General features: G+C 31.7%; 1 protein-coding gene across 1 annotated transcript in view; it reads left to right on the forward strand.

The window, feature by feature from the left end:
- The window catches only part of LOC125068968 (nuclear hormone receptor FTZ-F1 beta), a 33,156-nt gene extending 26,769 nt beyond the window's left edge, over positions 1-6,387 (forward strand). The window contains exons 6-17 of the mRNA XM_047678377.1: positions 63-228; positions 1,409-1,541; positions 1,850-1,988; positions 2,663-2,796; positions 2,919-3,130; positions 3,228-3,364; positions 3,766-3,846; positions 3,966-4,190; positions 4,437-4,573; positions 4,827-4,942; positions 5,218-5,372; positions 5,666-6,387. Of these exons, the coding sequence (XP_047534333.1) occupies positions 63-228; positions 1,409-1,541; positions 1,850-1,988; positions 2,663-2,796; positions 2,919-3,130; positions 3,228-3,364; positions 3,766-3,846; positions 3,966-4,190; positions 4,437-4,573; positions 4,827-4,942; positions 5,218-5,372; positions 5,666-5,773 (1,743 nt within the window). The 3' untranslated portion in view covers positions 5,774-6,387. The remainder of the gene's footprint in view (positions 1-62; positions 229-1,408; positions 1,542-1,849; positions 1,989-2,662; positions 2,797-2,918; positions 3,131-3,227; positions 3,365-3,765; positions 3,847-3,965; positions 4,191-4,436; positions 4,574-4,826; positions 4,943-5,217; positions 5,373-5,665) is intronic.
- The last annotated feature ends 5,341 nt before the right edge of the window (positions 6,388-11,728 follow it).

An 11,728-nucleotide genomic window follows, 5' to 3' on the forward strand; every position in this document is an offset into this window, starting at 1 on the left:
GTCTTTTATTCAATTCATCTGCTACGTATAACGTTATTTTAATATTGGACCGAACTTTACAGATATCAGTACTAACGGACAATGCGACACTATCCCTCGCGAGACGACCGTCGTCGCCCACAAGCAGTGCTAAATCGACAATGTCTGACCAGTACGATACACAGCTCATGCAAAATCCCGTCGTAGAAGTCCAGAACTTGACGATCAAGAAAGAAACACAATTATCTGGTAAGTGTTAGAATTATTCTCTAAAAACAAACATGCAGAAGGCGATCGTGAAATGTCAGAGCGTTGTATGCGCCATTAAATATAATAACTATAACATTTAATCGATACAAGCATAAAAACTAGAATGAGTTCGTGTTTATTCCAATAAAACTCCTTTACATTAAATAATAGGGTATTTTCGGTAGTGAAAAATAAATTACGAAATTTGATAAAAATTAAAATATATGTAGAAATATACTTATACCTTGTACAAGTTAGCTTGATTTCTTTTGACAGACGTGCTATTGATGGGAAACAGAAAATATAGAGTAGTCCAAAAAATAACGTTTTAAAATACTTGTAACTGTGACCAGATGGAGTGAGTGTATTATGTGTTCTTTAATACACTAGACATAAATATTTTTGATTTGGAGTCATAAAAGTGCATTATTAATTTATTATATTAAAATTAAAAGCCGTATTTTTAGTCTGTATATCACGTGATCTAAAACACGAGCCGCTATGGTGTGGCGTCAGATAGGCAAAAACTGTCATTTCAATATCATCTGGCACTTTAATGTTGTCTTAGATTTTCGCGATTATTACACATTGAAAAAAAACTAGTTTTTTAACGGATTTAATCGCGTATATTAATTATTTTATTTTAACATCCCGACGTTTCGAGCACTTTGCAGTGTTTGCAGCACGGGCAGACTGCCCGTGACCACGAACACTGCAAAGTGCTTTAAATCGATTGCGAAATGCGCGATTAAATCCGTTAAAAAACTAGTTTTATTTCAATCTGGCACTTTGATAAACTTTTGTGGAGTTTTAATCCTAGTATTAGTATTATTGTACATACATTACTCTTCAAAAATAACGATTGTAATTCGTTATTATCCCAAAAAACAACAAATATTTATAGCTGTTAACGTTGAATAAGTACCGGTCGTACATAAACGACTGTTATTTTGAACAATCTGACGTCATCAAAATGACTGACACCGTTTTTGCGGGTATAAAAAAAGGTTTAAAATTATATTTAATTTTATGGCAAAAAAGCGTGTTTATTTTGCCGAAATATATTTTTTTGTGTCTTTTTATTAGGAAAATCAAAATTTGAAGTTCTTTATCAAACATAGCAGAATACCCTATTATAGTATTTATTTAAACACTTAAGTCATTTATTTTCTCGTTTCAGAACTAAAATGCGAACCATCAGTGGGTATGGACAAGTTACTAGGTCTCCACGGATCCCCGTTGCTAGGGAGGCTGCCTCGGGTCCAATCAAGTGCCAGTACGGATTCCGCCGTACATTCTATGTACACGCATAGGTAAGATTATTTTCGTTGTAGAATCATGCAAACGTGCGTACTTAATCTATGCATCATTTTAATTTTACTGGTTAGAGCTTTGTGCAAACCCGACTTGTTATGTACCACCCACTGAACACATATTCTACCGCTAAATAACCTAGCTAGCTAGGATAACCACCCTTCAAACTGGAACCAGTCGAGGAGTCATTACAGACACAAGGGAGCTTAATTTCTTAGCTCCCAAGGTTCGTGGGAATAGTAAATATTTCATACAGAGCAAATACTGGCGGTACCACTTAATAAAAATCTACAATATTTTTTTTCAGTGTATACAGTAGTCCTTCAGCTAGTCCTCGTCCCTCTCGTCACTATACGCCATCTCTTTCTCGCAACAACAGTGATGCATCACACTCATCGTGCTACTCATATAGTTCTGAGTTCTCACCTACTCATTCGCCAGTTCAGGTATGAGTCAACTGAAATTATTTATTTGACTAGATGACTTTATCAATGTTTGCGTTTTTATTTAATTCACAATAAACGGAGAACTATTTTTTTAATAACGTTATTTAATTTTTATATCCTCAAAATTTTAAGTTGATAGAATTATATTGGCGCCCAATGTGGGCTTCGATATTCATATATAGAATAAAATTACTTCGGTCATTAAGAAATTAAATAAATATACAAAAAAAAAATATTCTGAAATGACAAATATTACATAAAAAACAGTTCAATTAAAATATTGTAATTATGGTGAATTAATTATGAAACATTGTAATTATAAAATCCCTTATTGCTGCTTTAATACATTCCGTTATTTTAATCAATCTAAAACACAAAGTACGGTTATTCAATATAACTGTCAACTCCACCTCTTCAAGCAACACTATTCTTTGCATTATATAACTGTCGAGAAACATTAACATTAGGATTGGGTAATGCTATATTATGACAAACAGTTAAGGTAACTGTCACTCAAGAAAAAATATTTATAAATTTAAATTGTTGACCCATTATATTTTTGTGTATAAAGGTATAAAACAGTGAATTCAGTCAAAAAACAAAAACGAGGTTTTAAATAGTGGCGCCCAATGTGGTTCAACAGAAATAAAAGTAAAATAATGGTTCTTATTTAGGGCCGACATCCTCACGTTGTATACCGCGAGGCTACTGTCTTCCCCGCTTCACCTGCCCATGACGAAGATACGGATACGACTGATGAACGCCTTCATCATCACCAGGGTATTAGCAGACAACAATTGATTAATAGGTATGTTAGCTTTCAAGCTGGATGAAGAGATTTTTAACTTGACTTATCGACTTATTCTGTCTCAATAACATTTAATTTTTTTCTAGAAAGTTCGTATTAAATTTAAATTTTTGTTGTTGTAGTCCATGTCCAATCTGCGGTGATAAGATAAGCGGTTTCCATTACGGAATATTCTCTTGTGAGTCTTGCAAGGGATTCTTCAAACGGACTGTACAAAACCGGAAGAACTACATGTGTCTTCGCGGCGGTAACTGCCCCGTAACTGTCGCTACAAGAAAAAAGTGTCCAGCCTGCAGATTCGACAAGTGTTTGGGATGTGGAATGAAGCTTGAAGGTAAACATATTGAAAAGCTTTAGAGTTTCTTGGTGATTGATTTAATTATAATATGCCACTAATGTGAACAATTGACATGAATGTTTAATTATTCCAGCGATCAGAGAAGACAGGACCCGCGGGGGCCGCTCCACGTACCAGTGCTCGTACACGCTGTCGGGCGCGGCGTCGACGGGCTCGCTGCTGTCCGCGCACGCGCCCACCACGCTGCGACACGCCTCCAGTCTCACTTGCGTGAGTACAGACCAAATTTTAGTTTTACCTACATGGAGCTTAAGCTATGTCTTTATTATTTATGTCGAAATTTAGTTATGCGTCTTTGATCTCACAAAGATAATAAAATTCGACAGATATAATTTTTTTTTTTATTTCATCCAAGTCAAACCAAGTCGTGTAATATGTTGTTTTTTTATTTCGGTACTAGACGTCGCAACATTTGTTAACAAAGTTATTTAAATGTATGTACCTTTTTACTAAAATAAATTACTGTACTTTTTATCGGTCTAAAATTCTAATTCCTTTTTTCTCTTTAGATGTGTTTGGTTAAATCTTTGTGATGCTTGTCTTTTCTCTTGATATTTTTTGTATTTCTAGTACGTGTAGTAGTGTTGAAAAAATATTATTTTTCCTATCAGGTAAATGGCCCAGGATCGTACACCAGTCGAGGAGAATCAAGCAACAGCCGACTCACGCCTGACATACCGCCATTATTACAAGTAATTATCGTCTTATATATTCATGTACTTTATTTTATTTTATGATTTTTATAGTTTTTGAATTTATTAAACATTTTTAAAGAATGCAATTTGAACTTAAAAAAACTTTAAAAAATTAGGAAATAATGGACGTGGAACATTTGTGGCAATACAACGAGTCGGAGCTCAGTAGGATGAGCAAGTCGACGGGCAGTCCGTCCGCCAACCCGCTCCTCGCAGCCAGCGGGATCACGGCGCAGAACTCCAGCGCAGACTTCCTCGCCGATCTGTGCAACATCGCGGACCACAGGCTCTACAAGATCGTCAAGTGGTGCAAGAGTTTACCGCTTTTTAAAAATATTTCGGTGAGTTTTGTCGTTTTTATATGTCAATGAAATTAGTCATGTATATATATATAATGAAATTAGTCATGTATATATAAGTTATATATATAAATCTATTTGATTGTTGTGCGCATGCGCGAAATGTTGTGGTTCCTATTTTATTCTCATTACGAAAAAAAAAATTCAAATGATTGCCGGTATTTGTAACAATGTAAGCAGAGGTTACCTTTATTCCAGCAGCGGTTATCATTCGCCATTCCGTTTCAGATCGACGACCAGATCTGCCTGCTGATCAACAGCTGGTGCGAGCTGCTGGTGCTGTCGTGCTGCTACCGCGGCGTGAGCACGCCGGGCGAGGTGCGCGTGGGCGGCGGCCGCGGGATCACGCTGCACCAGAGCGCCAAGTTAGTCACACATTTACCTCAATTATTTGGAACTATGACAGGTTGATTGCGCTCCACCAAGAGAAAAACATTGAGACTAGATATAGAATTATTGATACATTCTAAAGATTAACTATAGATCAGAGTATTTCGGTGATTAGTTTTTCTATTAAATACAGATCATATATTATTGTCACACATTATACTATTTACTTTAAGAAGGTCCCTTTTTAAAGTAGTAATTAAAATAATATTATAATCATTTTTGTTTTAGATATGGTTTGACACCATGCATTGAACGAATGCTGAGTTTTACGGATCACTTGAGAAGGTTACGAGTGGACCGATATGAATACGTCGCGCTCAAAGTTATTGTACTACTCACATCAGGTAAATATTTTAAATTCACGTTCTAACAAAAAATTAACTTAAATAACATTTTTTATATAATAGAGGATAAGCAAGGAAATCCGATAAACGGCATATGATTTAACTGATATATGTAATCTTGTTATCGTACGTTAGATTTATTATCTACTCTCTTTGTAGAAATTAGAAATAAATGAACATAGTTAACTTATATAATACTCGATCATTCCTAAATAATTATAAAAAGGAAAGAGAAAAAAGTTTTTAGTTTATAAAAATATAATAATTGTATTCAGACGCACCGGAATTGCGTGAAGCGGAAAAAGTGCGAGCGTCCCAAGAAAAAGCGCTCGCAGCGCTGCAAGCGTACACAGCGACGCATTCGCCCGATACGCCCGCTAAGTTTGGCGAATTGCTTCTTCGTATACCCGAGTTACAACGAACTTGCCAGGTAAAAAAACTTTGTTTTTTAATTTAAAAATAAACGTCAATATTTTACGATTGTGATAAGAAGTGAAATCCAAAAAAATGCCCTGTCGTTTCGTTAAGTCAAAAAATTATAATTTTTCGTATAATAAGTTGTCACTGCTTTGTTTAATCACTATTTATTATAGTTATAAAATATGTCTGTAGAAAGTAGAGCATACTAACGTGCGTTACTTTTAATATAAAGTATCGAGTGTCTTTGTTTTATAGAGCTTAGCTTAGCTTGAGCTCTAAGTAACACTTCTCACATTGTTACAGTTTTTCATGCAAGTCGGAAAGGAAATGCTTAACCCGGCTAATAAGGGCAAGGACGGCGAAGGTCCGAGCTTCAATCTTCTCATGGAACTTTTGAGAGGCGACCATTGACCATTTGAAGAGGGGATGAATAACATTGCTCAAGAAAATAATGCTATAAGCATAATGACTTCGAATTTTGTAAACATTAGTTCTCAAGAAAGACACGTAAACGCTGAAGTGATATCACTATATTGCCTTTTATAACTAAGCCCAAGTATAATTTGGCCTTGAATCAAAGACTGCTTTCATGAACATGAATATACATATTTGCTTGTATAAGTGTATTTTGTAATTATATTGATTATAATGTAATTTTGTAAACTTGGATATTATAATGCATTTATTTTTTTAATATATCTATTGCTCTCATAAAATCCTTTATGCTCTACAGCATGTATTTATATATATATATTATATTCGTATTATTTTGTAGTGGGTTTATCTCAACATACACTGCCATATTTAATTAGAATATTCTATTAATAAGGCGACGGGAACAATTAATAACAATAAAATGAACTGACTGAATGATACTTATCGATTTGTCGCAGAAATTATGAAATTTGTGTGCGAATATGAACACTCGAAATAAACTTCCAACGATCTTCCTTTCTATATGAAACTCAATAAATAAATACGACTTTTATACGTATAAAAAAATGTGAGCAATGTTAAAATTTTTGCGATGACAATAATATACAGATTTATATATTATCATCGTAATCCTATTTTTATAATTCAAAGGAGGTTTTTCGTAAAACGATAATTCATAAAAAAAAAACTTGCCAATAACTGCTAACGATCCAATATATATATTTAAATTTTCTTTTTTTATCTGTTATGGCGATTGAAAACGCCCGTTGAGCGCTAAATATTCTGTCAATGTATATGATAGAGTTGTTTTCTTTTATTTTTTTATATGTAAATGATGTTGATATTAAATAAAAACTAGATTTGGATACTTATAAAAAGTGACATATGATTGTAATTTTTGTAATTTTATACTCGACGGTCTGTGACTGTCTTAGGATTTGTAATTGTATGTATTTTGTATTTTTAATAAAAAGGTGTTTAATAATTTTAGTACACCTTAGCGTTAATAACTTAACCAAAAAATATTATTTAAACTGGATTATTTAAATACAATTCTGAGGTTCTGTTGTCCAACGACGGGAAAAAACGTTGATTTGTTTTTCTTAATTTTTCCTCATGGTGGTGTTACAGACATGAACCATACAGCTTAAATATTTTGTTGCGTTTCCACTTCAATCGTTGTCAACTTCAGATTTTGCAATGCAAATCTTCGTAGATTCGTAGATATAGTAATTTTCATTGAAAATTTGAGATAATGGTCAAAAGTGCGTATTTAAAATAAACGATTTGCCAGTTAGCTTTTTGTGGAGAGTTTTTAATGGTGTGCATTGTTTTTTTAACGCTTTCATCAAATGTCTACAACTAGACATCCTTATATGTAGAAATATATATTTGGTTAAGTTATAACCATAGGCGGGATAAATATTGCCCATTGTAATCATTGCCATTTCGATTAAGTTACTTAATGAATAATGTAATGTTTATATTAGTTTAAGTGAGAAGGTGAAACCTTTTATTAGCTCTGTTTTATTGAGTGTCTATAAGATAAATATCTACATGCCCTTAATGGAATTAAATATGTTTTTCCGTCTTTAATTATTATTAAAATGTATATATATATATATGAATGTTTACTTATAATTTTTTATTTTTCTTTCGTGCAATACTTGGCATAAAGATTTTTTTCGTTTGATAAAAAAAAAAATGTATATTTTAAACTTTATGCTTTGTTTTCGCACTTTATGTAGCTGATAAATGACAGCTATCGAAACCAGTTATACACTGCCCATTATATTAGGAGAAAAATTGCTAAAAGCATATCTTTTGTTTTGTTGCAATAGTTTTGATGAAAATATTATTTTAGTAATAAAATTTTAGTATTAAGAATAGTAGTAAAATATCTTAGCATAATTGTAACATAGATAAAAAAAAACTGTTGTATACTAAGTTACGATACAGTTTAAAAATTTTGTAATTAAAACTTTTTTTAAGTTTTTTATTTCTGTTAAAATTAATAATGTATAAATTGAAAATTTATGCAACGTCAAAATTAGATTTTTCTTTTTTAAAGATGAGTATACAAACAGGGCTATTTATATAACTAATATGTCATATCAAAAAACTCTAGATATTCCCTTAATTTTATAAATAGTAAATACAATACAATGCAAGCCAAGTTAATATAAATAATAGTTTTTAATGATAAAATAGTATCATAAGGGCACAAGTACTTCGATTTATGTTTTAGTTTTAATAATTGAGCTCATAAAATATTAGTAATAATAAAATGTTTTGAAAACTATGTGCCACATGAACGCTACGTTAAAGTTAATACACATTGTAGATTTTTACTACATACATTATACTGTGTAAAAAAAAAGAATGCATTTGTGAGGATTTGAGATAATTTGTAAAGTTATTATAGTACAATTTCATTTGGTCGGTCAAACTGGTCTATACATTTTTCAAATTCGACTACAACTTTGTACAAACGAAAAATCTCCAATGTGGACTAGCTCTTAGTTTAGATCAAGTTTTGAGATTTATATATGTGATTCAGTTTATTTTCTCAACGCAAAACGCCGATATACATTATCTTGATGTGTGTAAAGTTATGGAACGAAAATTGTTGCAACTTGCAGTAAAATTATACTATTCAGGACAGTTTATATAATAACATAAAAAAACACATATTCTTATCCCTGAATCTTTGGAATTATTTTAATAGTTATTTTTGAAGTAAAATTTTGAATGATAAATAAAATTATAACAAGTTGTATTTTCCATACTTTATTATTTTCGTATAAAAGTTTTTGAACTGATAATAATAAGATTTATTATTAAGATCTTGTACTTTACAAAAACTATTTTAGTATTTCTTAATTATTTCTCAAAAAAAAAAAAAACACATTGATAATACTAATTTAAAAAGATGATAAGGCAAAGAGGACAAGTTTTGATTTTATTTTGCAATTATATATATATTTTATCAGAAGGTGTGAATGTCGCAATTAAGGAGAAGGCAGGTCTGACTGGATCCGAATAATTTTTATATTAAAAATTTGAAGGAAAGAGAGAATGGTATTGCGTCCAATAATTTGTAACTTTACGTTTGTTATAATATATAAATAAGTATTATATTGATATTCTATTCTTTATTTTTTAGATATAAGAAAATATTTTTATATATAGAACAAAATAAATTTGATTTGAAATACACCTTGTTTGATTTACTTTAAAAAAAAACATAAGTGATACCAGCACAAAAATACACAAAATAAAATAATTTAATAGAAATAAATTATTGCTGTCACTATCTTATGTACGGAAAAAAAGCACACGCATTACTTCATTCATACCAGTAATTATTAATTGATATGAACTTTAATATTGAAGATAAGATCAGATTTACTTGGTGCTAAATTTTTGCAAAAGCTTTGTGCAAGCCCGCCAAGCAACATTCATCAATAAGTGAAACTAAACAGGCAAGGTATATTTTTTAGAAGAATTTTGATGCTAGGTGATTTTTTTTCGTTTGCCTAACTTATATCTTTTTTTATGAAGTGTCTGTGAAAACAAAATCACGTTTTGAAAAATACATATTGAGGAAAACTTTATCTAATCGTTCTTTTATTTTAATAACATCAAATAATTTTATCTTCTTTACGTCCTTTAGTTTCATCGTCGAGCTACGTCACGTTTAATTATTAATTAGACATATATTTTTAAAATTCAGGGATCTAATAAGTATCCCTTTAGTCTTATGTTTTCACAATATAGGTATCCCTATATTGGGAAATTGAAGAGTAAATATTTGTGCAGATAAGATGTGACTCATTAGCAAGGTTGTCTAAGGAATTAGAAGCAATTATAAAATATACTTGTTTTAATTAAAAGTCTTACACCATAATGAGTTGTGACATCACATTACATACATACATAGCATAATATGTTTTTGATTTGATAATAAAGTCCTGCCAGCATCACCATCTGAGGCACTCACGAGATGAGTAGGATTTAACAATATTATCCGTCGATACCACTAGCAGAGCTCGATAATGACATAATGGCAGATTAGATATAGATCTTTAACCAGTAAAAATCGTTATGAATTGGTAGAACTGAAGGTTCAATTATTGGCTTTGGAAGATGCTTTACGTGTTTCTTTTTATTCTATTTTTGATTCTAGCATTTATCAATAATTGGTGCGAGAGTATCGATAGAAAAAAGATTCATTTTCAAAATTTTTTTTTAAATCAAAAGATTGCGATCGTGGTTTGTATTTTGTTGTATATTGAAACAAAACGTCAACCAGTCTGGTATTAACATAACTACAACATTTTTCCTTTTTCAAATATAATCTAACATTATTAATTGAAGATAAACTTAAAGAAATACAGTATTTTTGTCGGTTTGAAGGGTAAGTGAGCCATTGTAACTACAGGCTCAAGAGACATTATATCTCATTTCCGAAGTTGGTGGCGTATTGGCGAATAAAGGGATGGTTAATATTTTTTACTATTGCTTAAAGGCACCAATGTTTATGGGCGTTTGTTTGTTTCGTATTTGCTCGACCGCTTGCCTATTATAAATAAAACAAACGTGTTTTCGAGCTACACACCAACTTTCAAAATTCGTATTAGAATAACTATATTTGCAATATAATATCTGCAATTTAATCTAGATATTATTGAACATGACGCGAGCCTAAGATTTCCGACAGATTAGAGACTTTTGATAGGCTGACAGTTGTTCCATCGGTTGCTTAATAAATATTGAAATATGTAAATACATATTTTGAGTTATGTTATGTTGATTGGTTAAACGTTTGCGTTAACCAATTCTATTATTAATCTGTTGGTATGGCAATACGAACTCGCAAAAGTAATGTCTTTAGTTCCGTTAAGACTTTGCTGAGTGTTAGGATGTAGCCCGTTTTTATGCAGGCGAGCTTTGAGAGTCCTGGTGGGGAAATGGGAATGGACTAATCCCATTGAGGGTTTTCTCCCCTCAGAGGCGATGTTGATTTTGAACATAGGGCCGTTACATGCGTCCTTAATTATTTAAGCTCTAGGCGTTATTAAGTCTTTTGTCTGCGGGACCGCTTCATCTGATAAGAATTAAAAATCAATTTTTTCATTGCAGTATACTGATAACTAGGATTAAGATTTGACATGTGTTTATATGGCAATTATATATTAAGTAGCGTACACACTACATGATTTTTATTGTCGTTTAATTAGTATGTACCAGATTTTTAAGTTGAGAAGTTTCGTAATCCATTCCACGGTTACTGTACGGGTTTACAAATGTGAGATTTTCGTACAACACATGTAGCTTTCCTGGATAATTTTCCCGATCTAGGTGAAATATGAACACAAATTAAGTAGGCAGCAACATTAAATCTTAGTTGTGGTTGTACCCAATATCTTCGGCTATCATAGACTTGTTCTATTTACTGTACCATCTTGGATTAAATTTGGTGTCAATAACATAATTTTCAAACATGACAAATTTATTGTAACATCCATGTCACGATAAAGCCTTTTTATCTGATCTTATAGGTGGATATGATCGCCAATAGACATTAACAATTGATAATAGCACACTACTAAAACCGCCAATAAAATACAAACAACGGTATCTTGAAGGCTATTTCCTTGTGCAAATAAATCAATTGTCCTTTAAACCGGAACGAACGAAATCAAAACATTTACGTATTCATCTACCGGTAAAATAACTAATGTACGAATGTTTGTTGCTACTAACGGTCTAGAGTCTATAACTATAGAGATCGGTATAAATCTGTGTTACAGAAACCAGTGACCTCTATCAATTAATTCTTTATTTGTGATGGCGTCAGTTGCAAACATTTAAGTCATAGAATGCATCGTATTTATCTTACTTACCCTTTTACATATTCACATATAA

The sequence above is a fragment of the Vanessa atalanta genome, chromosome 2 (genome assembly GCF_905147765.1).
Source record: "Vanessa atalanta chromosome 2, ilVanAtal1.2, whole genome shotgun sequence".
Taxonomy (NCBI): Eukaryota; Metazoa; Arthropoda; class Insecta; order Lepidoptera; family Nymphalidae; genus Vanessa; species Vanessa atalanta.